This window comes from Enhydra lutris, unplaced genomic scaffold (genome assembly GCF_002288905.1).
Source record: "Enhydra lutris kenyoni isolate GAN:26980312 unplaced genomic scaffold, ASM228890v2 scaffoldscaffold1, whole genome shotgun sequence".
Taxonomy (NCBI): Eukaryota; Metazoa; Chordata; class Mammalia; order Carnivora; family Mustelidae; genus Enhydra; species Enhydra lutris.
Window position 1 is genome coordinate 8073735 of NW_019154085.1, and position 27936 is coordinate 8101670.

The 27936-nt window shown below is 37.2% G+C and overlaps 1 protein-coding gene across 1 annotated transcript in view; it reads left to right on the top strand.

Annotated features, from left to right (window-relative positions):
* The window catches only part of LOC111143095 (solute carrier family 39 member 10), a 67450-nt gene that overhangs the window by 15097 nt on the left and 24417 nt on the right, over positions 1–27936 (top strand). Inside the window, exons 2-4 of the mRNA XM_022496569.1 lie at positions 11934–12958; positions 15430–15637; positions 27614–27783. Coding sequence (XP_022352277.1) covers positions 11945–12958; positions 15430–15637; positions 27614–27783 — 1392 coding nt within the window. The 5' untranslated portion in view covers positions 11934–11944. The remainder of the gene's footprint in view (positions 1–11933; positions 12959–15429; positions 15638–27613; positions 27784–27936) is intronic.

The following is a 27936-nucleotide window of genomic DNA, read 5'->3' on the forward strand; positions in this document are numbered from 1 at the left end:
ATTTTCTAAAATCCAAAAATAGAAACTAACCAAGTGTTCTTCAGGTCCATGTGATCTGGGAAAATATTCAATACTAAAGATAATTTGAGGTTGTTGGTTTAATTAAAACAGGCATCTTTAGAGCTGTCAGCATTAGATGTAGAACTTTTTGTTCTGCCTGTGTTTACCAGACGTGAGGTAGGCTCATGTTATTTTTGTTGCAAAATTTGTTGGAAAGGGGGTAAAAAAGTAAAGCCTTAGAAAGAATTCTAATAAATAAGACTAGTGGAGACAATTCTGTATGCAGGGAAAATGAGCCTCGTTATTTAAAAAGGAAAATTCTGGGAGAATATCTGAATGTAAAAAGGAAAGTTGTAGAAGGTTTATGAGAAGGGAATCTTTGGAAAGGAATTTTATGCACAGTTGGGATTAAGATTGTGGAGATTAGTCTGTAAAAGAAAGTTCGTCGGGGAGTAGTCAGCACCCGGAGAAGAGAAGGGAGTGCGGAGAGCCAGATGAGGCAGAAGGTGAGCAGTGATGTCACGTCAGCAGAGGCCTCTGCTGATACCTAAGTTTCAAAAGTTGGGTTGCCCTTAGAACCATCCTGAGCTGTGGCAAAAGGACTGCACTTTTATACCCTCATATTGAACGGTCAGTGGATGTGACCACCTGGGAAGAGAGCGCACTTTTGGCGAGGCCGCTGTCTTCAGTCCGCGCAAACCCCACAAGCCTCTGAGAGGTGAGAACTGTTGGCCGGCATTCCCTGCGGTCGAGAGCTTTCCTTCCTGCGGGAGGCTCTGATGGGGACATCACCGTATCCACGACAAGAACTCCCAGTCTATGCAGTGCCTTGGTGTCCTTGTCTTACTAGGTTTAGATATATATATGTGTACACACACACACACACACACACACACACACACACACACTCTTACTAAGTATATATCAACATGGGAGGTGATAGGAAAAAGGAGGGACTGCATTTTTTTTTTAAATTAGAAAACATTTTTTAAAAAATAATTTTGGAATGAATGAGTTTTATCAGAAGTACCGCAGTATAAGATTGGAAATTGGGGTGGGAGGGCTCCTGGGTGGCTTAGTCGGTTAAGCATCTGCCTTGGGCTTACTCTCTCTCTGTCAAATAAAATCTTTTAAAAAAATTGGAATTTGGTTCTTCTCTTTGTAAAAATAAGTTTCTTAGATTATTTGTCTAAATTTTAAAACCAAAGGTTTTTGTCTTTGATCTGCCTAAAACCCTTTGCATTTGCCTTTAGACTCTCTTATTGCCACTCTGGCTAAATAGATAATCAAATACTAAGTTTTGTAACGATGTGTAATGCTTTTTAAGCATGTTCTTTAAAACCTTCTGATATTTCTGACAGGCTTCCCAAATTCAACTTCTAAGTGAAGTCTTTTTGACTAATGAGGCTAATTTGATAGATCAAATTACATGGGGAGCATTGTCAAATAAGTGATAATAAACCTTCTTAGGTTATATTGTATAGGTGAATGCAATTGCTTTTCCAGAGATTATATAAAATTCCTAAGGTTTTACCAAATCCTGATATGATGTTATCACTTAATAATTCTAAGTATTGAAGTGTGTGTCACAGAATTTCCTCGTCAATCGCATTGTAACGGCAAATACCTGATACCTTTAGATTCATAAAACTAAACCAAGAATTTTCAGCACTGGGGCACCTGGGTGGCTCAGTCGTTAAGCATCTGCCTTTGGCTCAGGTCACGATCCCAGGGTCCTTGGATCAAGCCCTGCATCTGGGTCTCCGCTCAGCAGGAAGCCTGCTTTTCTCTCTCCCACTACCACTGCTTGTGTTCCCTCTCTGCCTGTCTGTGTCTCTCTCTCTGTCAAATAAATAAATAAGTAAAATTTTTTTAAAGGGATTTCCAGAACTAATGGGAAAACTGCCCTATTTTTGGTGGCAATGAGGGTGATTTTAGATTTTATATTTCAGTAGTACACACTGGTGGATGTTAGATTCCAGTGCTGGTGAACGGTTTTTTTTTTTTTTTTTAAGATTTTTATTTATTTGGGGGGGGGTGCATGAGCAGGGGGAGGGGCAGAGGGAGAGGAGAAGCAGACTCCCCACTGAGGGGGGATCCTGACACTGAGGCTCAATCCCAGGACCCCGAGATGATGACCTGAGCCCAAAGACAGATGCTTAATGGACTGAGCCACCCTGGCGCCCCTGATGTACTTCCTTAAGGATTAGTTATTTTCCTGTAAAACTGGTCTGTATTCTGAATTCTTCCGGTTTTCTCAAATATCTGGCCAAGACTCTCCAAACTAAGGTTCTGATTTTCTCCTTTACTCTTGACTTGGAATCATTGAGAATTAAAACTTCTTTTTTCCCTGAAGTTCTGCAAAGTGGAGCTAGATACCTTGAAATAAACTTAGAAGAAAATTGCCACAATGGCCCATGTTTAGATAGTCTTCATGCCTGTTGCGGTCCGGGCCACTCAGAGATCACCAGAGATACACAGGTAATTGAACAAGTTTGCTCCAGCTGTTGTCATTTGCCAGATCTGCCACTGGAAAATCCAGACCTTGTGATCCTCACAGAAGCAGTTTTAGGATCAAGGATGAAGAGGAGTGCTGGCTGCTGGGGTGACCCATCAGTTATTACTCATTGCCAAGATGATCAGAAATCAGATTGCTTCATTGCCCAAGGGAACAGGTGGGCACGTCAGGCCGCCAAGTTGGGCAGCTCATACAAAGACTTCAAAACCCTCTGTAATGGCTTTAGTACCAGATGTAGACTTAAGTCAGTACCAACCCCTGTCCGAACACTTCTAAACAAAACCAGGTTTGGATTGTTGCTAACAATTCAATGACAGCGGAACGGTGTTTATGGCGAAGGTCCCGTAAGCCAGTGTCCGGTATGTTGGTAAAACTCAGTGGGAATTACATGCTTCATCCGGCCCCCAATCAGCTGGGAAAATGGACAAAAATGAATCCTATGCTTGGAAAAACTTCAGCAAAGATTTGTAAAGAAGCCAGTTTTAACCTGGGGGGAAAGCCTTGCTGGTTACCCTGCTTCGGGTAAGTGGCCCCTAGCAATAAGCCTGGTTTCAGCCCTGGGGAAGTCCTCTGTGGATGGCCTGTTCTACATGCTTTTCGTGACTTCGGAATTCCTGACAGGGCCTGTGTTAGGGAATTGGATCCTATCAGGGATGTTCAATCTTTGGGAGATACTTAGCTGCTCTACGTGAGTTTGCTTCCAGCAGGTTGACGTGTGCCCCACAAATGTGCCCTTACACTGCCCGAATCCTGAAGACCTGGGGGTCACGAAAGACCTGAAGGAGGAAGCATCTGGAGGACCGAGTCCAGCCTTGTTGGACAGGACCTTATGTGTGCTGTTGAGCGCCCGTTCTCCAGTGACGCTAAAGGGAGTTAGATCCGCCACACTCAGATGAAGCTGGTTCTGCAGGAGTCCGGAGGTTCCCCGTACCCTGTCAGCAAGGAGAACATCAAAAAGACTCCTGCTTGGATCCGTGACCCTCTGATGGACCTAAAACTACTCAGGAGAGCTGGTCCAAAGAAATCAATAAAAACTTAGCGTTTTTCTGTTCTTGGCAACCTCTCAAGCTTGAAAAGATAATCCACCATTAGGATTTTGGCATTGTTGGCCAAGGTTGGCAGTCGTTCTCACTGTTGAATATGTCATTCTGACTCGTGTGGAGTATGACCACAGCAGCCCAGCAGTAACGCTTGTGACCTGGTGCACCCTGTCAGTTTAGAGTCTGGTTAATTCCAGTCGTCCAGTTAACCTGCTTCTTGGTTTCAAATGATGTTTTCAGGGATTCTGCAGAATGAAAGTAGTGATCCTCCTGAATGAACAGGAGTGCTCTTACCATCGCCAGGTTACACTTTGTTTGTAGATGGGAATACTTTACTAGGGGAATGAGAGTGCAGACATCTTGGTAATGGAGAATGTTGTGTTTCAGTTGGTATGTTGGAACTAAAGAATATTTCTAAATGAATGCAGAAAGTTCCACTCTGCTCACTCCGATCTCCCCATTTCAGCCAGGAATAGCTGGAGTGGTCATGGTCCCATTTCCCTCAAGAATGAGGAATGATCAAAAGACAGTGGTGATTGAAACAGATGACCAAAGGTTAAGAGGACTAAACAATGCAGCTGCGGCTTTTTACCCAGGCCCTGTTTGGTTTGCCTTGAAATGGCTCTGTCTCCTCCTCCAGAGGAGGATTTCAGGCCTGCTCTCCCATCTCCTCGTCTGCCTCCCCAAGAAACCCTTTCCTTGATGCATATTCAGTGTCTCGGTGATTGGCTTTGCTGCACTTTGGGCATAGAACTTGTTTGGCCACACATGGGGTCAATTATTTGTTGCCTGATCAAAATAGATCTTATGTTTTATTTCCACCACTGGTACCTATTCATTTGACAGTGCGATAACGTGCATGGATTAAACTGCAAAACATTCACATATCAAATGAATGGAGTGACATGCACTGAAAGAAATACTCTCTTTCTCTAGCATCTTCTACAAGGTGAACTGCAGGGAGTGTAACTGTCCACTTTCTGCTTAGTAGTGATCGCCACAGTTACCCATGCTCTTTCATCTTCATTAATGTACAAGTAAAATTAATGTATTTTAAATGGTAACTTTGTCCATGAGGCTGTATAAGAAACTGAAATGTTCGGATTTAAAAACCAAAACTTCAAACTTAACGTAGCTTTGGAATTAGAAAACATTATCGACTAATTTGTTTTTTAAAAAAAAAAATTTTTTTTGTAAGATTTTATTTATTTATTTGCTTGAGAGAGAATGAGAGAAAGAGTATGAAAGGGGGAAGGTCAGAGGGAGAAGCAGACTCCCTGCTGAGCCCGGAGCCTGATGCGGGGCTCGATCCCAGGACCCTAGGATCATGACCTGAGCCAAAGGCAGAGGCTTCACCCACTGAGCCACCCAGGCACTCTGGTTTTTCAAAATTCTTAAGCCAAATCTTTCACAAAATAATTCTGCCTAATTTATTTGGGGAATCCTAACATTCAGTTGACTAAAGTATCATTTTAAATAAATGGGAGTGTTTGATTTATTTGTATTGATTGTAGTTCTCAGACATTACCTGACTCAGAGACTCGATAAAACACTGCCAAGCTCTACTGCCAGAGTTCCTGAGTTACTAGGTCTGAGTGGGCTGCAAGGATTTATATTTCTAACAGGTTCCAAGGGGGACTGATGCTGCTTCTGCTGCGCCTACAGCCATGCTCTGATGAATCACGGACAGAGGTTATGTGATATCTCCTCAAAATTAAAGAAGAGCACTTAGAAGAACCTAACCTGAATTCCAGCATGCTCCTCTAACATACTGTTTCGTCACAGTACCTCAGACCCCCCTCTTTTTAGGAAATAAAACACTGCAGATGCAGCTAAGTTTGTATACCTCCTCTGTCGTCTGACTCTTCTCCTCTTCCTGAAAAGTAACCATTCCAGAATGTAACCGTCCCCACATTAGGTTCTTGCTACCTGTCTGTGTATATGTCCCCAAAGTAAAATGTTTTGTATATTTTTAATGGTGTTTAAATGATAGGACTGGGTCTTTTTTGTGCTTTTTAAATTGTTTCTTAGCTCTGTGCATGTTATATATTCTCTCATAGTTGCATATTTATAACTGGTGTAATTTTTGATTACATAAATATACCGCATTTATTTTATCCATTCTTCCATTGATGGGCATGTAGGTTTTGTGACGGGCACTAATTATTATATAATTGATTGTCATTCCTTAGAAATAAGGGATTTTACCTCGCTGCTTCCTTTCCTCATTTTTCCTTGCTGTTAAGCCCCACGTGTTCTTTGAGTACTTCCTCTCTCATATGGAGGAGACATCGCTTCCTTCCATTCCCAGGGGAATGAATATCTTTGTCTAAGCCAGTCACAGTAATTTCTTCCTTTACCAGTGATGGGTTTTGGCATGAGTATGTAGTACAGTTCTGCTCTTAATATATGTAAAGAGAAATCTGGGAGAGACTTTAGGGAAAGACTCTTCTCCCTGGGTAAAAAGAGGCATGAAGAGGGGTGCCTGGGGGGCTTGGTTAAGTGTCTGCCTTTTGCTCAGGTCCTGATCCCAGGGTCCTGGGATTGAGCCCCATATCAGGCTCCCTGCTCAGTGGGGAGTCTGCATCTCCCTCTCCTCCCTCTGGCCCTCCCTGGGTGCCTCTCTCTCTTCTCTTTCTCACTCACTCTCAAATAAATAGTTATAATTATAATTATTTTTATTAAAGAGAAATGAAGATAAATCCTCCAGCTTTGGATACAGTTGTGTAACGATGGAATGGTTGTAGCAACAACAGATCCTCTCGAGGGGACAAATCTACAAGCTTCGGTTTTTGATCATGTTGTTATCCTGGAACCACCCATTTCTTCCAACTTTTTTTTTTTTTTTTAAGATTTTATTTATTTATTTGACAGAGAGAGATCACAGTAGACAGAGGCAGGCAGAGAGAGAGAGAGGGAAGCAGGCTCCCTGCTGAGCAGAGAGCCCGATGTGGGACTCGATCCCAGGATCCTGAGATGACGACCTGAGCCGAAGGCAGTGGCCTAACCCACTGAGCCACCCAGGCGTCCCCCAACTTTTTTTTTTATGTAAAATATTCTTCTAGTGTTCTGTTATTTACAGTCAAAGTATCCTGTTACAAGATAGTTAACATTTAAGAAAACAAAAAACAGTACTTCAATGAAGATTCTTGAGTTTGTCTCCTGTGTCTTAAGGGCAAAAGTTTCTCTAACATAGATGCATTGATAGAAGTCGAAATTTATGACTATAGAGTATGTTCATGTTCACCCTTAGTAGATGTCAAATTGCTTCCCAAAACGATTGTACCTGTAATACACACTCCCATCTGCAGTGTATAGTAGTTTCTACTTCTCTACATTAGATCTTTGCCAGATATTTTTGTCTGTTAATGTCTTGGTCCATTATCTATGTTAGTAATTATGTTATTTTTTCAACAAGCTGTCCTCTTTTTTCCCCCTAAGATTTATTTGTTATTTTATAGAGGGAGAGAGGGAGAGCCCTTGAGCAGTAAGAGGGGCAAAGGGAGAGAGAGAGAAGGAGACTCCCCACCGGGCATGGAGCACAATCTCAAAACCCTGAGCCAAACAAGAGTTGGGCGCCCACTGACTGAGCCACCAAGGGCGCCTATCCTCTTTAGATCATCTGTGTAGCTATCTGTGCAGTATTGGAGTTTCTTCCATATCGACTAAATATGTTTTATGTATTCTGGGTACTGGTCTTTAGTATGCATTGTTTACATATACTCATTGCAAAGATTTCTGGTTTGTGGCTTGTCATATGCTTTGTCTGTGGTGGTCTTTACTGTAGAGTAATATTTAAAGAATTTAATTTAACTTAAGTTTTCTTTTAAGGTTTGTGGTTTCTGTGTCTTACCTGAAAAATTTTTCCCTAAAGTCATAACACTCCTGAATTTTCTTCTAAAACTTGTAAAGAATTTTATTCTTCACATTTAGTCTTTTGGAGGTGACTTTTGTGTATGGCGGGAGGAAGAGCTGCTGCTTCACTGTCAGTATTACAGATTTTCTTTCTGAAATCTCTCCTGTTCCTCTTGCGTATTTGTCTGTTCCTGTTGCCAGGTCGGTATTATTTTAGTGAGTGTAACTTTATAAATAAAGAAGTCTTTGTTACCCTGCTAAGCTTTCAGATTGTTTTGTTGTCTTTGGGCTTTTGTTCCTCATAAGAATTTTTGGATAAGCTTGTGCAATCTTACCGAAATCAAATAGCTACTAGGATTTTAATTGACACTGAATTAAATTTGTACACTTGGGAAGACTTTATGTACCTTCTAGCTCCCCCATGTAGGTGGTATCTCTCTCGTTTTTGTCGTCGTTCTTCACTGTCCTTCAGTAATCTTACACATTTCTTTTTCTAATAATCTTCTGTTTATTTCTAGAAGCCTTATAATTTTTAATTACATTTTCTAACTGGTTTTCAGTGAAGAAATTTTACTTTATTTTGTTCTTTTATTTTAAAGAAATTTTAAATAAAATTAAAGATTTTATTTATTTATTTGACAGAGAGAGATAGCAAGAGAGGGAACTATAAGCAGGGGGAGTGGGAGAGGGAGAAGCAGGCTTCTGCAGAGCAGGGAGCCTGATATGGGGCTCGATCCCAGGACCCTGAGATCATGACCTGAGTCGAAGGCAGAGGCTTAACGACTGAGCCACCCAGGCGCCCCCCAGATTTTACTTCTAACCTTTTCACCAGGTGCTTCCGTGACTCATTCAGTTCAGTATCCTGGGATCAAGTCAGTCTGGCTACCTGCTCAGTGGGGTGTCTGCTTCTTCCTCTCCCTCTGCCCTTTCCCCCTGTGTGTGCGTGTGCTCTCTCTCATGCACATGCTCTCTTTTTCTCAAATAAGTTTTTAAAGAAATTAAAAAATAGCTTTTTCATTGGAATATAGTATGTGTATAGAAAAACACACGGTAAGGGGCGTCTGGGTGGCTCAGTAGGTTAAAGCCTCTGCCTTCGGCTCGGGTCGTGATCCCAGGGTCCTGGGATCGAGCCCCGCATTGGGCTCTATGCTCAGAGGGGAGCCTGCTTCCCTCTCTCCCTCTGCCTGCCTCTCTGCCTACTTGTGATCTCTGTCAAAAAAAAAAAAAAATACACAGTAAAACACAATGAATTATCACAAAGTAGGCATATTTCTATAACTGTTACTCAGAAAAAGAGAATGTTAGTTACTTCACTTTCCAATTCCAATTATTACCCTCTACCTTCCTTTCAAAAAGTCATCATTGGGGTGCCTGGCTTGCTTAGTTGAAAGAGCATGAGACTCTTGATCTTGGGGTTGTGAGTTCAAGCCCCATGTCAGGTGTAGAGCTTACTTAAAAATAAAATCTTTTTAAAAAAAAGTCATTGTTATTTTGGTTTAGTTTTACCCATTTTTAACTTTATATAAATACATAATGGCTTATTATATGCTTTGTGTCTGGTGTGTGCTTTAGTGTTAGCCATCTTTTGCACAGTCTGTGAGATTTATTTGTGTTGATGTGTGAAGCCATAATTTCGTTTTCATTCCTGTGTCGTATTCCAGTACAAGTTTACTCTGTTTGTCCATTCAACAGTAGATGAGCATTTGGTCTTTTTTCCTGTCTTAAGCTATGATGAATGCTGATTGTGCTCATTTTCATGTTCTTGTCTGTTGGTGTCAGTCTGCATGCATTTCTGTGGAACTTATACCCAGGATTAGAATTGCTTTGTGAGTGGATATGCTTATGTTCAACTTCTGGAAGATCCAGTCAAACATTTTTCCAAAAGATACCAATGTATGGTTAGTCCCACCAGTAGTGCATTCAAATTTGAGTTAACTCCATATTCTTAACCTACATCTTTTGTATTTTGTTCATTCTGGTGGGTATATAGTAGTTATTAACTGTGATTTTAATGTATATTTCTCTGACAGCTATTGAAGTTGAGACCCTTCATATGCTTAGTCATTTGGCTGTTTTCTTATAAAGTGCCTGGTCAGACTTCTTCCCATTTCTCCATTGAATTTTCTCATAATTTTCATATTCCCTTTTAGAAATTCCTTATACATTTTTGACTGGTAATGTTGTGGTAATCTTTTCTAAGTCTGTGGCTTGCTCTTTTTTTTTTTTTTTTTTTAAGATTTTATTTTTAAGTAATCTCTGTACCCCACGTGGGGCTTGAACCTACAACCCCAGTATCAAGAGTCACATGCTCTACCTGAGGCACCCTCACCTCCCCCTTTTTGTTTTAAAGACCCGTGGCTTGCCCTTCTATTTAAAAAAAAAAAAAAAAAATTAGTGTGTGATTGATTGGTAGGGAGAAGCAGAAGAAGAGGGGAAGCAGACTCCTGCTGAGCCCAGAGCCCAAGACAGGGCTCCATCTCATAACCCTGAGATCATGGCCTGAACTTAAACTGAGAGTTGGACACACAACCGACTAAGCCCCCCAGGTGCCCTGTGTCTTTTAATCTCTTAATGATATCTTCTGAAGAACAGAAATTCCTTAATTTTAATTGGAGTATTCTTTATCCATTCCCCTTTATAATGTTTTTTATGTTTGGTTTTGAATGTCTTGAAGCTAGTCTCCCAAATCTTCCAGATCTACACTTTTCCGTATAGTAGCTATCAGCCACGTGTGGTTTATCTAGCACTTGAAGTGTGGTTAGTTGGAATTAGGATGTTCTGTAAGCGTAAAATACATGCTGGATGTCAACGACATAGTATTAAAAAAGAATGTAAAAATCTAAGTTTTTATGTTTTTTATATTTATTACATGTTGAAATGATAATATTTTGCATTTATAGTGAGTTAAATAAAATACAACATGAAAATGACTTTGACCTGTTTATTCTAGAACATTTTAAAATTAATTGACTCACATGCATTTCTATATTCTAGAAGTGTGCTGTCCAGTAGAACTTTCTGTGATGATGGACATGTTCTATATCTACACTGTTCAGTATAGTACCCAGAGCTGAAAGTGTCTGTTGAGTGTTTACAATTTAGCTGAGGTGATTGAGAAGCTGAATTTTAAATGTAGTTAGTTTAAATTTAAGCAGCGATATGTGAGTAGTGGCTGCCATATTGAATGGCACAGTTCTGGACACTTTATTGCTTTAACATTTATTGCTTTTTAGGTTTACAATGTGTCTGAATTGATTTTTATATATGATGTGAGGTAGGGGTCAAGTTTTATTTATTTATTTTTTCTTCCAAATGTAAAACAGATTGACCAGGCACCAAGGAAAAGAGAATCTTTACTATTTATTTACTCATTCATTCATTCATTCATTTATTTTTAAATTTTTTATTTATTTGACGGAGAGAGAGTACAAGTAGGCAGAGCAGTAGGCAGAGGGAGAGGGCAAGCAGACTCCCCAGTGAGCAGGGAGCCTGACTTCGGACTTGATTCCAAGACCCTGGGATCATGACCTGAACTGAAGGCAGCCGCTTAACTGACTGAGCCGCCCAGGTGCCCCAGATCTTTACTATTTTTAGACTCTCTTTTGTTTCTTTGGTATATTTGTTTATTCTTCCACTATATACCACAGCTACTTTAGTAGCTGGTAGAGTGAGTGCTCCTCTCTTATTCTTCATGAAGTCTTGACCATTCTTGGACTTTACTTTTTCCACATAAGTATTAAAAATACCTCACCAATTTTCACAGTTTCTTCTGGGATTTTGATTGATACTACATTGGATCTATATCACATCCAGTCATGAACACGATATAGCCATTCATTTATGTAGGTCTTTTCATTTCTCTCAGTAATATGTGATCTTTTATTTATGTAAACGTCTTACACATCTTTTGTTAGGTTTATTCCTAGCTATTGGTATGATAAATGATACCATTTTCTAATTTCATTTTATAATTATTGCTAGTGTCTAGAAATAAAATTGATTTTAGGTTATTGTCCTTAATACGGCAGTTTTACTAAATTAACTTACTCTTAGAGATTCTTTTGGATTTCCTACATACCCAGTTCTGCCGTTAGTGAATAATGATATTTTTCTTCCTGATTTTTATACTTTTTACCATTCTATTTCATCTTGTATATTGCACTGAACAGGACCTCAAGAGCAAGGATCAGTTAGCTTTCATAAAGGACCAGATAAGAGGGAAACCAGCAGTTCCTGTATAACTATATGGTAGATTCTTAAGTGTTATGCTTAAAGGGAGTCAGGATAGTCTATAGATGGAGTGATGAGCAATTTGTTCTAATTGGAAGGACTGTACACTATTTTGATAAATTAAAAGGGGCGATTTTTATAGGGAATCGAAGAAGGAAAGAATGATTTATAGCACTGAAAGAAATGTAAAACGTTTGCCTCGTGGATTGACAATTGCTGGAGAGTTTATGATTATATTGAATGTATCTAAGTACGAACTAATGCCTGCTTCTCTTTTTAAATCCCTTTAGGAAAAATAGAAATGAAGGTACATATGCATACAAAATTTTGCCTCATTTGTTTGCTGACATTTATTTTCCATCACTGCAACCATTGCCATGAAGAGCATGACCATGGTTCTGAGGAACATCACAGACATCGTCGTGGAATGACAGAATCGGAGTCAAGCAAATTTTCAGTGCTGGATGCTGAAAATGAAAAAAAATATTATATTGAAAAACTTTTTGACCGTTATGGTGAAAATGGAAGATTATCCTTTTTTGGTCTGGAGAAACTTTTAACAAACTTGGGCCTTGGAGAGATAAAAGTAGTTGAGATTAATCATGAGGATCTTGGTCACGATCATGTTTCTCACTTAGATATTTTGGCAGTTCAAGAGGGAAAGCATTTTCACTCCCATAACCACCAGCATTCCCACAATCATTTAAATTCAGAAAATCAAACTGTGACTAGCATATCAACAAAAAGAACCCATAAGTGTGATCCAGAGAAAGAGACAATTGAAGTATCTGTCAAATCTGATGATAAACATATGCATGACCATAGTCATCGCTTATGTCATCACCATTGTTTGCATCATCACCTCGATCATAACGGCACTCGCCATTTTCCTAATGATTCCATTGCTCACAGTGAGCGTGGGGAGACTAGCCATGAACCTTCAACAGAGACCAATAAAACACAGGAACAGTCTGAAAGTAAGCTACCGAAAGGAAAGAGGAAGAGAAAAGGGAAGAAAAGTAATGAAAATTCTGAGGTTATTACACCAGGTTTTCCCCCCAACCATGTTCAGGGTGAACAGTATGAGCATAATCGGGTCCACAAACCTGATCGTGTACATAACCCAGGTCATTCTCATGTACGCCTTCCAGAACATAATGGTCATGATCCTGGTCATGTACACCAAGATCTTAATACTGATAATGAAGGTGAACTTCGACATACTAGAAAGCGAGAAGCACCACACGTTAAAAAAAGTGCAATTTATTCAGCTGCTACTCACAAAGACCATAATGAAGATGACCGTCAGCATGAGGTAGGTGTAAAGAAGATGGTTGCTCCATAATTCTCAGATAATTGTGGAACATTGTAGATAACAAAAGAAGTAACAGTGGAGAATAGTCAGTCATATTCAAACTTACTTCCAGATAATGTTCCTGAACAAAATTCTTCAAGGAATTAAAATCAGATTAAAGTTTTTTATCTGGATTTTCATTTGCAGTGTTCTCAAATATGGGTTCCTCAAATCTAAATACTTAAAGGTTGTTAGAACATACAGTCCTTATTTTACTTTCCAGCTTATGACTTGTTTTGACTTCCCAAGTTAGTTTTCATTTTGTTATTGCTAGTTGGTTCTAGATGTTAGAAAATTGAAGTCCTTTTTGTTCACCTGCCCTGTTGGAAAGTAGGCATTTTCTTTTTCACAATTACTAACTTAAATGAATTAACTACAGAATGATTCCCAGTCATTGATGTAGCTCTAAAGTCAGTTATTTTATATGTGTGGTAGGTTTGTTTTTTCTATGTCACTTTATTGTAGTGCCTGTTTCCTCATAATTAATCTTTTTTCATGTCTTTGGCAGATGTAGGGTGAATACAAAAAGATAAGATAATAGGAAAATCCACTAGTAATGGGATGGTTGTCCTATCCTTTAAAATTTTTATGTTCCTTTGAATAGTTTCATATTTGATTGGTTCTTTCTCAGTTTTTTTAACTACTTAACTTAAACATGTTTATTTTTGTTGCATTAAAAGTATATCAACATCCTTGTTTAATTCTAATTTTTAGTACTTATTAAAGTTTAGAAAATTGTTCACACATATAAAAAGCAGCACTATACCATCTAATGGGGGAAAATGACCTCACCCTTTTTGTTTCTGTCTCTATTATTGAAGTATATTTTGTATCTATGGAAATATCTCTGTTTCTTCCCTGTGTAAATAATCAGGTACTGGTTTTCAGCAGAACTGATTTTTTTTAATTAATTTTTAAAAATTTTTTATTAACATATAGTGTGTTACTAGCCCCAGGGATACAGGTCGTGAATTGCCAGGTTTACACTTCACAGTACTCACCATAGCACATACCTTCCCCAATGTCCATAACCCAACCACCCTCTCCCTACCCACTTCCCCCCACCAACCCTCAGTTTGTTTTGTGAGATTAAGAGTCTCTTATGGTTTGTCTCCCTCCCGACCCCATCTTGTTTCATTTATTCCTTTCCTACCCTCCAAACCCCCCATGTTGCCTCTGCACTTCCTCACATCAGAGAGATCATATGATAATTGTCTTTCTCTGATTGACTTATTTTGCTCAGCATAATACCCTCTAGTTCCATCCACGTTGTCGCAAATGGCAAGATTTCTTTTGATGGCTGCATAGTATTCCATTGTATATATACACCACATCTTCTTTATCCATTTATCTGTTGATGGACATCTAGGTTCTTTCCCTAGTTTGGCTGTTTTGGACATTGCTGCTATAAATATTCGGGTGCACGTCAGCAGCACTGATTTTAAAATCCCTTATATTTTAGAATCTCAGTGTACTTGTAAGGAAATACTTTTATTTATTTACTACCATAGATAATATCCTAGAATCATCTCTTGATCATAACTAGACGTTATCATTAATGTTACTTTTTCTGTCAGACTTGTGGGGTCTATATCGGAGATGTTGTTTTATTTTCTTACAGGTCTGGTGCATATTTTTCTGATGAATTCTGATGAATTTTCTCAGGATTTCTAGAAATGTTCTATGCACTGGATAGAGTACTACCTCATGTTAAGACCTGAGAAGGATACTTTTCTTTTTGTATGTTTTGATTTTGTTTTTTGTACCATAAATAAAATCATATAATGAGGTTGCAAGTCAGTAAATAAGCATGCAACCAAAGTGTATGATGTATGAAAAAAAAGGGCACTACTCTCTCCTCTGCCTTTGTTTTAGATATTTGCTATATGACAGGTCCAGACTTGTTTGCTATTTGTTTTCTGCTTTGTTTTGTTTTGTACTTAAAAGAACCAGTGGAAGCTGCCTTCTTTTATCTTCCACTTATAGCATTGGGCTAGAATTCCCCAATATAATATTTTTTGGGGTACCTTAGATAATCAAAATGTCTATATTGTGTATTTTAATACAAAGTTGTTAAAATTCTCTATGTTTAATAATTTGGAACTGATGATTGTAATTTGAATAGGGAAATTATTTTTCTCTTCACCCTTTATGAATGTAGTTGTGAGTGATTTTTATTAATTATTGAGGAAAATTATAATCTTTCATGTGTTGGAGTGAAAAATGGCTAAAAGTCCATGTAGAGTTAGGTAGTGAAGTTGAATGTATTTCAGTCGTAAATTCTCAATGAAAATCTTTATTTGTAATAGTTATCTGTATTATAGGTTATTTTCAAATCATATTTAGACTTTTTTATTATACAGTAATTTCTTTTTCTGCTTAATCTTCTTAAAATACTCATTTACTTAATTTGCTTTATCAATTTTTTGCAGTGTTTGAACGTCACTCAGTTGTTAAAATACTACGGTCATGGTGCCAATTCTCCAATCTCACCTGATTTATTTACATATCTTTGCCCTGCTTTATTATATCAAATCGACAGCAGACTTTGTATCGAACATTTTGACAAACTTTTAGTTGAAGATTTAAGTAAGGATAAAAATCAGGTTCCTGAAGATAAGGCCAATATAGGGGCATCAGGTAAGAAAGATTACATTTTTTTTTTCCCCTCAAACTAGTCTCTGTACTATTTTAAGAATGTAATTGAATTAGAAAGTAATTCCAAATTACTGTTTTCCTTTTGGTGACTTCAGTATGTTTTAGTCAGGATTAGATATGAATGTTTAAAAAAGATTGGGGAAAGACAAGAGGCATGATAGAGTTTACTTGTCTTTTCAAGACAAGGATTATGAAGGAAGGTTTAGCTATGGATAGAGAACCAGATTAAAAAGAAAAGAAGGATTTGTGATAAATGGATTCTTCTTGAGGAGCAAATGGAAATAATGGGGCTGCCAGTTAAAGTCATTGGTATTATAATTACTTAAGTTAATCTTAGAGTAGAGGGCCTCTGTGAAAAGCTAAGATTAAGTTTATAAGGAAGTAAAAAGGGAAGCCACTGTGGTCAGACTCTCTGAATGTCAGAAATGCCAGCGACTGGCACATGAATTCCTTGTGGGCAGTTTTATAGAGAGCTTCAATGAAAGTAAAACCAAAACTCTTTTCAGCATTCTGTCTAGGCTCTTTTAAAACCATGTCTGGTTGGCTAGATAACCCCACCTTGATGTTCACAGAGATCTCCCACTTAATATTTCTAAAACTTCTACTCCACGAAAAGTTTGTACTTCTTACTGAATCTCAAATGCCATAACAGTTCATTTTTTTTTAATGAAATCTGAAAAATCTTTAGCCTTTTTCTCTTAAGGTTTTGTTTTTCCTTTTTTCCCTGCATAATCAGTCGTCAAGTCCAGTTGCATCTCCTCTTAAATTCCTTCTAGCTCTATCCACTCCATCATAACTTGGTTTTTGATTGAATTGTTGAAATAACTTCATTACCTTCCCTTTCTAAAAATGCAAATGAGATTTTCCAACACACAGTTTTTTCTTTTTAGTGACCGCTAACGTACTTTAACAGACAAGTATCGCAGGCATTCTTCTAGACTCAGTGACTTTTACTTTTTGCAGCAGGTATGGAAGGGGTAGAATGTTCTATGAACTTCCCCCAAATCTCAGAGCTGGTCAGTGACGGTGCTAGGATTCAAGCTGAGGGAATTTAGCCATTTTGCTATCCATGTGCTAAGTGTTTCACATGCTTCCCCTGCCCCCCACTAAATTTTAACAGTATTCTATTGAATTATTTTTGTTTAAAGATTTACTTACTAATTTGAGAGAGAGAGAGAGAGAGCACAAGCGAGTTTGCGGGTGGTTATTAGCGCTGTCAGAAATGAAGGGGCAGAGGGAGTGGGAGAGAGAGAGAATCCTCAAGCAGGCTCCCGACTGAGTGCAGAGCTAGACGCAGGGCTCAGTCCCCTGAGGTCATGACCTGAGCCAAAATCAAGAGTCGAATGCTTAACTGATTGAACTACCCAGGCACCCCACTCTGTTGAATTATTATGTGGGGGAGCTATTAAATGATTCTGATTCTTACAGACATTCAAACTGTAGTATAGAAAGGTTTCCTAACTTGCCTACATTTCCCCGGGCCTAATAAATGGTAGAGCCCACCACACCTGACATTTGTCATAAATCCTCTGGGCAGTTAATCACTATGCTGTTACCTTCCAAATTTAGTTAATTTGGATATCCCCTTTATAATTTTGCCATGTATCTTTATACTATTCAGTATTTTTCATTAGATCTCTAGTATTTGTCATTATATCTTTTATATTGTAAGCAGTAATGTCCCAGAACATAGATTTGTTGTGATGTGCTAGTTGTATTTTTTCTCCTGTATTTTAGGAAACTGTATTATGCTGTATTGTTCGAATTTCAGAGTCCTTTACTTGGTGGGTCAGGCTTCCCAGGATATGATCCCTGCCTACCTACTTCTCTATCCTTATCCCCCACCATTCATTTCTGTCCTCTCAGCCCTACCCATTAACAAACTCCTGTTGATAGATCATTCTGTTTTTCCCTCAGTTATCTCTGCCTTTTCACATTCTGAACTTTTCTGTTCGAGTGACTACTATGATTTCTCAGAGATTCAGCTCAAGGGTTAGACTCTCTGGAGTAACTTACTAACCATCCTGGGCTTCATTAAGCTCCGTTCCTTGGCGCTCTCTGTATGTCTCCATCTCAGTACAGAGCTTAGGGGATTTTCATAATTGGATTGGTTAACTGTTTTTGTTGGACTTCAGTTGCTTAAAGGAAGTGACTGGGTCTTTTGAACAAAAAGAAAGCATTCACATATTGATTGCATGAATAAATTACTTTATATTAATCTGTAAGCTTTCAGTTATAACCCAGGAAAGACCCTTGTTGAAAATGAGTCTTTGAAGATCATTTTATGAATTCAGTTGACCTCTGAACAACACAGATTTGAGCTGCATGTGTACACTTGTATGCAGATATTTTTCGAGAAATATATTGGAAAGCTTCTTGAAGGTTTACAGCAATTTGAAAAAACTAACAGATGAACCACGTAGCCTAGAAATACCGAAGAAAGAAAGAAAAAGATACTGTTGTAAGAATACAGTATATAACACATAATAACATACAAAATATGTGTTGTTTATGTTAATGGTAAGGCTTCTAGTCTACAATAGGCTATTAATAGTTAAATTGGGGGAAGTTAAAAGCTCTACTTGGATTTTTGGCTGCATATGGAGGGGTAGAGGTTTGTCCCCTAACCTCACTCGTTCAAGGGTCAGCTGTGTATTAGGCAGCTTAGTATACTTTGACAATACAGTCTTCTCAGAATGAGTAGAATTCTCATGGACTTGATCGTGTGGAAAATCACAGCCAAGGCAGTTCTGGTTGAAATGCCTGGAGCTGGAGGGGCACTGTTGCATAGTAGTGAAAGTAGCTAAATTGGTATGTGTGAATATGGACCAAATATGGGATTCTGACAAAAGATTGAGAAGGCAGAATTAAAACAATTTTTCATAGCATAGGAATAAGGTAGACATGTTTAAGAATATCACAGTCCAGTATATATGTAAGAGTTTTATTTGGGATCGAGAGATTCATTAAAGCTTGAAAACCTACAAGGGAAAGGAAATGCTCTCAATACATAACAATCAGTCTCACAGGTACCTACCTACTGGTTAATTTCTTTGCAATAAGAAAATAACTTTAGATAAATTAATCATGATGGCCTATATTTATTGGGACCATACTGTGTACTGTTCTAAATACATTCACAAGGATAATTGTTAAATCCAGGAGATAGGCACTTTTATTTACTTCTGTTTGCTGAGGAAAGGAGGCTTTGAGAAGTTAAGTAACTTGTCCAAGGTCACATCGATGCTGGGTAGCAGAGCCGTGATACGAACTAGAGTGAGTATTCTCCATCTAAAGCCCATAATTGTAACCTGTATGCCACTCTTCACTGCTTCCTGCTAAAAAGGGTCTTAACTTGGGGTGCCTGGGTGGCTTAGTCGGTTAAGCGTCTGCCTTTGGCTCAGGTCATGATCCCAGGGTCCTGGGATCGAGCCCTGCATGGGGCTCCTTGCTCAGCCGAGAGCCTGCTTCTCCCTCTCCTTCTGTCTGTTGCTCTGCCTACTTGTGCTCTGTCTCTCTTTGTCAAATAAATAAATAAAATCTTGAAAAAAGGTTCTTAACTCTGCTTTGCTAGTAAAAGTGACCAGGAAAAAAAAAAAGTGACCAGGAGATAGAGAGAGTTATATATGGTTACATTAGTAGTGCTTTGACAGGTAATGGAGACATGGGCAACAAAGTGGTATCGGTAAGTGTTGGTTTAAGTATGCTGGAAGTGTAGATGAGCTAAAACAGAACACCCAAGAGTAGTCTTGTTAGGTGGTACCTGTTCAGTCAGGTAAGATCAGTAAAAACAGAGAATTTAAGTCCTGATAGTAGCTTTGAATTCTGGTTTTTGAACAGATAAAATATGTTCCCTTTGCTGGCTTCGTGTTCATTGATCTTTGTAGATGAGTAAAGACCTTGAGAACCACAGTCTCTAAGGTGCTTATAAGTGCTCACTGAGGCAGGAGAAAAGGGGAAGTTAGGTCTGAGATTATTTGACTTAAATTAAAAATAAAACACATTTGTTCTACATGGAAAAACAAACTGACAGGATTGTTGCCTCTAGAGTTAAAACTAGTGGCCTTTTTTTTTTTGGCAAGGCTTCTAAGAAATTTCAGTCATTTTTACATCCACTTTGGATTATAACTTAAAGTTTTCAATGTTTTAATATTGCATAATCTGTATATTTTAACAGAGCTGTTGGCAGATGCTTGACAGTCATAACATTGAAAATTGGAGTTTATTCAATCCGAAAAGCCTTAGAGGAAATTATGCTTGCTTTGAAAACAAAAATATAATAGTGAATATTGATTAGTTGTTTGCAGGTGGTTATTAGCACTGTCAGAAATGAAGTTTGAATTAAGTATGTCTTGATAGATGTTAATAATTGTTGGAGAGATTGTCCTGCTAGTAATTATTTTTAATGACTGCTGCACCATTAAGAAAGGTTAACTTGTTCCATATAAATCTCCCATAGTGACACAGCTACTATCTCATTACTGTTCAAAGTCTGCTGTAAACCAAGTACGCCATATACTGTGTATGTTAGAAATCGTTTGTTTCACAAGATTGGCTCATTTAGTCATAGAGTTGACCCTAGCTTAATTACCAAGGGGGGGATACAGTTGTGAATAGGCCGCTAAGCATTTTCTGCCAATTAAAGTGCTGAAACAGTGTAGAAAACTGCCATCTTGCACATGCTTTGAACTGAGTTAATTAGAAAGTTTCCACAGATGAGCGCTTCTTTTTAAAAGAATGCATTTTCTCTCTAGATAATGAGAAAGGGAGTTGGTGAATAACTAAGCTTGAAGACCTTTAATGTTTTAAGCGACCTAATTTGCAGAATAAGTGAAGCTGTTTCAGACATTTAACGTTTTTTTATTGTATATGGTATCTTGGGTGCAAATAAAGGAAACATTTGTTAGTTGTATTTAATAGTTTGCATATTGTTGTTTTGCATAAGTTTTAGAAAAGATGCCTTTAATTGTTTATTGTTGTTTTGGGATCTTTTTTTGGTTTGTTTTATACTAAACAAGTGATTTTAAAAGCACAATAATTTGGTTAGGAATTAGAAAAATTTTATTACCTGAATTGCTTTTTTTCTACACCTAGGAAATTATAGTAGAGCTTATGTAAGTGTAAATATAAAAGTTAATTCTAAAAATAAGTGTTTTTTTTTTTTCTTAAGATTTTGTTTATTTATTTGAATAGAGGGAGCCAGGGGAAGGGAGTGGGAGAAGCAGGCTCCCCACTGAGCAGGAAGCCAGACTCAGGGCTGGATCCCAGGATCATGACCTGAGCCGAAGGTAGACACTTAACCGACTGAGCCACCCAGAGGCCCCTAAAAATAAAGTCTTTAAATAACACAGGATAATATTTCAAGTACAATAAAATCAAAACAGTGTTTCTTCTCATAGGTCAAAAGGATTGTAATTGTCCCTGAAGATTTACAAGTTGTGAGGAGAATGACTATTAAAATTTTAGTGCTAGAAAGCTTAAATTACTTTAAAAATTTTAACGGATCAGTATAAGAAAACGTGTGTATAAAAACACTTGTGAGAGATAGTAGGCTGTTTTGCTAATGACATAGTTGTGATGGAAAACCTATAGAAATACCTGGAAATACAGACAATATCTGGAAATTTTCCAGCTTACCTGAAATGGGAAATATAGCTCTTTATCCCTTATTTCTTATCACTGGCAAAAATAAGTGATCATTTATGTTAGATGGGACATAAATACTTTAACCTTGCTCTCACATATATTTTCAGGTGACATTGAAATAAATATAAGTATATTCTGATGATTTTATGTAATTACTTTTCTTTGGATCCTCCTTTGGTGAACCCATCTCTAAGAGTTAAATACGTAAGTGATAAATCACTTGGTGAGAATTCCCTGAAAATAGTGTGATTTAATGGAGAATATAGTAGATTAAGAGAGGACTTTGGGTTTAGTTTTTACTTTGCCATTTTATTTTAGCTAGCTATTGAATTATTTTTTATTATGGGAAAATATAAATAACCTAAGATTTGCTATTGTGGACCCTGAAATGTACAAATCAGTGGCACTTACTACATTACAATGTTGTGCAACCATCAAACTTTTTTTTTTTAAAGATTTTGTTTTTAGGTAATCTCTGTACCCAGCATGGGCCTAGAACATCTCTAAGATCAAACAAGACTTTCATGCTCCACTGACTGAGCCCCCCAAGCACCCCAAGCTATCGGCTACAAAAATTTTTTTATCACCCCAGATAGAAACTATAAACGATAAGCAACGCATCTACATTTCCATTTCTTCCTTGCCCTTGGTAACATCTCATCTTTTTTGTTTCTGAATTTGACTGTTCTGTTCTAGATAGTTCTTGTAAATGGAATCACTCAGTATTTGTCTTTGTGTCTTTGTTCTGGTTTATAACTCATTGTTCTGAAATTTCATCCATATTTTAGCATCTGTTAGAACGCCATTCTTTTTTATGGCTGAATAATATTCCATTAAATGTATATACTGCATTTTGTAATCCATTCATCCATTGATGGACACTTGGTTGTTTCTACCTTTTGGCTATTTTGAATAATGCTGTAATGAACACAGGCATGCAAGTATCTGTCTGCTTTCAATTCTTTTAGGGTATATACTTAGGAGTGGAATTCCTGTGTCATAAAGTGATTCCTTTTAGCTTTTTGAGGAATTACCAAACCATTTCTAGAGTGGCTGTGCCATTTTACATTTCCCTCAGCAATGTACCAGGGTTCTAGATTCTCTGCATCTTTACCAGTATGTGTGTGTGTGTGTGTGTGTGTGTGTGTGTGTGTGTGTGTGTTTACTAGCCATTCTAGTAGGTGTGAAATTGTATTATTTTAACATTTAACATTTCTCTGCCTCCGTATGCAAATCTGTAAAGTAGAAGGACATTGATCTACATTAGAATTTTCCAAATCATGTTTTGTAGGACCCTGGTTCATTGACATACACTAATAGGTTCCATGATCAAGTGAGTTAGAAAAATGCCACATGCTCTGTTCGTCGATTCACGGGGTTTGTTAAGCTGTTAGAGGCTCTGAGGGAACTTGTGTGGCCAAGAATGACCAAATCTTTCTGCTCGTTAAATTCTCCTCTCACTCCCCTTGGAATGCCACCTGAGAATTAGATGAGCACGGTTTGTGCAACACCAGTGTAGATTATTAAATTCCTTTCAACGTATACAGTATGACACTGCCAGTTTAAGGAGCTCCTGGTAAGCAAGGAACTGAAAAAATTACCTTTTTAAAGGGGCAGAATAATTGACATCTTTTAAAAGTTTTGTTGTTTTTTTTTTTTTATAATTTCCAACTCTGTCAATCAAGTCAAGGTATATAAGGAAGAATAATTAAACTATATTATAATTGTCCCAGTTGTGCCCTCTATTTTACCTATAAAATATGTTACTGGAAGTTACAGGATCATTTTTAGTCCTAGAATTTATTTTTTTTCGATCAGTTAAAAATATCTTTTGAAGGTAGCAAGCATACTAAATGTATCTCCTCTAGTTTGAAAAATGAGACAATTTGATTCTAAAAACAGGTGTTCTATATATATAAAGGTGTTCAAAGTTATACAAATTATTTAATTTTAATCTAAGAGCATAGTCTTTTTCTCATTCTTGGTTTTTATGTTGGTCAATAACCAATTTCTTGATAATCACTTGACTATGTGACCAGAAAACCAAAAGCATTTGTATTAATTATTTTTTTGAAGTGTGTGTTTATATGCGTGCATGTTTGTGTATGTATATATATGTACCAACTCCTTCTGGAGGGCCACTGTCCAAGCTCAGTGTAATACCATTTTACTGAAGGACTCCCAAGTGGCATCATTCGCATTTTATTCTAAGTAAATAGCATTCCCACAAAGATACATTGAGGATGGCACCCTGGTGGGCAGTGCTCTGATGCTGGATAGATTTATGTAAGGCTTTCTTCTTGGTGGGGTTATGTTTTCTTATATTTCCTGAGTTTCAGATATCTAATATCACAAATGCTGAAGATTTTCTAATCATAAAGTGGGCTTCTCTCTTTAAAGCATTTCTTATCTTAGTTCATGAATTTACTTTCACAAGTGGATGAGAAAGAGAGAATTTCTTAGCTGATTCATAAAAAATTATACCTGGGAGTGTGTAATGTGTGACATGTACTCATTTGCGCACAGATGAACTCATACACCCTTTCGTACTCACACCCTCCCTCAACCAATTATGTAAGCACTTGGGTAATTTAATGTGTCAGTCTGTCAGTGATTGGTCCTAAGTTACAATATTTTGAGCTCACGTGTCATATTGGCAAATTGATGTTTCACAAATTCAGTTTTGGTTGATTCCGTCATTTGGTAACTTGGTTTTTAGCTACTTAACCAAAACCCATTTGAGACTCTAAGTCATCTCAGAATAGTGCAGAATGTTTATGGTTTCATAGACTCTTTCTTAGACTTCTTCATATTCAGAACATCCTTAGCCAGAAATTAAGATGAGAATTTTAGAATGGAAATATTTGCTTAGAATAATGTTCATTTTCAGATAAAATTTTTATGAGTAGGGAATAGAATCACATTTTCTCTCAACTCTTTAATGATTAGCTTTTTAGAAATATGCTTATAAGAATAAGAAATATGCTTATATAAGAATATATGTCGGTTTAATGCTTATAAATGCTTATAAAAATAAGAAATATGCTTATATAAGAATATATGTCAGTTTAATAGGGCCTTACTCTGTAATGTCAAATTTTAAAATATGCTCCTAATGCTAATTTACTAAATTATTTTGTGTAAGTTAATCATCTTAAATGTCTACTATATCAAATTAATGGTATTTTCTTTATATTAAGATACAGGAATTTAATTTCTATTGCAGATATCTTGAAAAGCAAATTCAGAAAAGCAAATCCAGAAATATATATTTCCTAGTGTAGAATGTAATATAACCCTAGAAAAAAGAAAAGATCAGATTAAATAAGATTTACTCAAGTAGATTTTGGTAAATGTAGATTCTAATTTAGTATCTTAATCTGGTTATATGAATTGTCTTGGACTTAGGGACATAGGGATAAAATAAATACTTTTGCTGAATAATTCTGGTGACTAATTCCAGTACATTTTTGAACAAAATAATTCTGATTAATACAAATTTCTAGTAATTATGAAAAGTCATAAAATTTGTTTATGTGGTATATTTTGGGTTTCATCTGTAGTTTTGGCAGTCCCCATCCATATATATTAGTGAGTATGTACAGAATATTTTAGAATATGAATTACTGGCTTTTCTAAGTATTTTTTTAAATTAACATATAATGTATTATTTGTTTCAGGGTGCAGATCTGTGGTTCATCAGTCTTACATAATTCACAGTGTTCACCATAGCATATCCTCCCCAATGTCCATCACCCAGCCACCCCATCCCTCCCACCCTCCTCTCAGTAGTTTCTAGTGCTATTTTTAAGTTCTTAACTGAAGTTGCTTTTATTTATTTATTTTTTATTTATTTTTAAAGATTTTATTTATTTATTTGACAGAGAGAGATCACAGTAGACAGAGGCAGGCAGAGAGAGAGAGAGGGAAGCAGGCTCCCTGCTAAGCAGAGAGCCCAATGCGGGACTCGATCCCAGGACCCTGAGATCATGACCTGAGCCGAAGGCAGTGGCTTAACCCACTGAGCCACCCAGGCGCCCCTGAAGTTGCTTTTAGATAGATTGTTTTGAGAAGAAGTGTTTCTAAATTGAATTATTGCCAAAGTAAGGAAAAATACGTTTGGGAAGGGAGAGTTGTATATTAATATATGAGACATTTTACCTTTAGGTTAATGTATTTATTCCCAGCCTCAATTTGTCGCATTTAGTTCTTACAAGTATCTTTTGTCCACTTTTTTCCCAGATAGTATGATTGGAGCTGCAGAGCTGTGGTAGTTTTGACAAACCTTTATTGGTTTAGTTGGCCCTTAACTTTGTTGTCTTCCTGAGTTTATGTATACTAATGGCCCCTTTACTCTGGCCTGTTTACTCAGGCTCTCCCACTGATTTTATTGTTCCTGCCTATGCTTGGGGGACAAGGAGATAAACTAACTTGGTCATCATTATTAAGTCAACTTTTAAACCTTATTTGACCTTCTGTTTTTCTTTTTAAAATAGGGTTTTTGACCTCCGTTCCCTTTTTGCCTTACAGTCCCAACCATAGTTGGGGGAATCCTTAGCTTACCCATTGGTTTCACTAACAAGGATGTTGACTTCATAATGAATCTTTTTCCTTTCCCTCTTCCTTCCTTCCTCCCAAATCTTTGTAGGTATTAAAGCCACTGAATCCAAAGTCTGGTTGTGTGTTTCCATCTTCTTTTGGCCTTTTCGATTACCCATGTTTGTATTAGAAATTATATGTTAGATATAGAGTAAACCATAGAGCTTCCATTAGCAGTAGATGACCTATTGGTTTAGTCCTGCGAGCTAATTTAGCTTAGATTTAGTTTATAATGTTAATGTTATCGGAAACTGTTACTAAAATGTCAAGTGAAACAATCCAATTGTATTGATAAAGCTCAGCATCTAGTGGGTTGATTAAAGTTTCATTTCTTTACCTATCCTTCTCTTTGTCTTTGACAATTTTTTACCTTGTTGGAAGAAATGTATTTTCCTTTGTTCTCTTACCATAACCGTGAGCATAAAATCTCTCAGCAGATTTATAGTCCTTTGGGGTTTGATGAGAAAAACAGCATTTTAGATTAAAAACTTTACAAAATTATCATTCCTTAGTGAAATTTTCTATAGATAAAAATTAAGCAGAATTTTAAAAATATTTCTGTTTCACTTAAGCCATTAATATAGTATTTATTTTTTTAGAGAGAGCATGTGCCTGTGCATGTGAGCAGAGGTGGGGGAGGAGGGGGGCAAGGCAGAGGGGAGAGAGAATCTTAAGCAGGTTCCACACCCAGCATAGGGACATGTGATGGCGTTGATCTCACCATCCTGAGATCATGACCTAAATTAAGAGTCTGAACTTAACCTACTGAGCCACCCAGGTACCCCTAAAGTAATGTCACTTTAAGTGAAAATGCCCCACCCCCTGAACCACGGGCATTATTTCTGGTATCTAATCTGCTTATAAAGAGCTAAAAGAAATGTGCAGAAAATGCCCCCTTTTCTGTCACACTCGTGTATTTTCACAAATCATATTGTGGAGACATTTCTCTTGTATTCTGGTTATAGAATATAATTATTACTATATAAAATAATGTAGAACACAATAACTATATATCATGTCATGTATTAATATATAATAATATATATTAATAATGTAATATAGAATATAATAGTTGCTATATAAGTAGTAAAATTATATAGTGAAATTTTTAAAAAGGAGAAAATGATACAGAAAGCCAAATTGGAAGAAAGGGAATTTGGAGCTGGTTGTGGAGTAAAGATGGTATCACGGGGGATGGTGCTGAATTATCTTTTGAATATGTTTCCATTTTGGACTGATATGTTAAGCTTCTTAAACTTTGTATTAGAAAGATTTACAAAGTTAACACTAGATACTTGGCCTCCTCTGATGACTACAGGAGAGTTTTATAATTCTCTAAATAAACAGTTTTATTGCTATGGCTTTACCTTTATACCTTGGTAGAATTTTATTTATAGTCTAGATATTAGGAGTGAATCACAGCCAGAAGTCATTTGAAGTCCCTGTTTCTGGTAAGGTGGGCTACTGAAAGTACTGTTTGTAACTATACAACGAAGGTCTGAATTTCTTAATTCTTGTAAGTATTCAGTTTGGCTGTGCAGATACTTGTCGTGTTTTTACACACAGCAGTGCCAGAATGTAAAACTTCTTGAAAAGCATAGTCAGGGCAAGATAGTCTATGTCCCATGACTCATTTATCTCATGTTGATTGTTCTTTAGAGCTGTTTGGTTTATATGCCATATTAATGTTGACTATTGATTTCTTTCCTACAGCATGGATTTGTGGTATCATTTCTATCACTGTTATTAGCCTGCTTTCCTTGCTAGGCGTGATCTTGGTTCCCATCATTAACCAAGGATGCTTCAAATTTCTTCTCACATTCCTTGTTGCACTAGCTGTAGGAACAATGAGTGGAGATGCCCTTCTTCATCTACTGCCCCATGTAAGAAAACTTTTTAATCTTTAAAAAAAATAAAAATATTTAAGCTAAAAGTGTCCTTCATTACCAAGCTATGTAGCACACTAAACTAGTATTTGTTTTATTTGCTTGTAGGATGAAGTATTTTTCCCATTTGCATAGTTTTAATAGCAACAC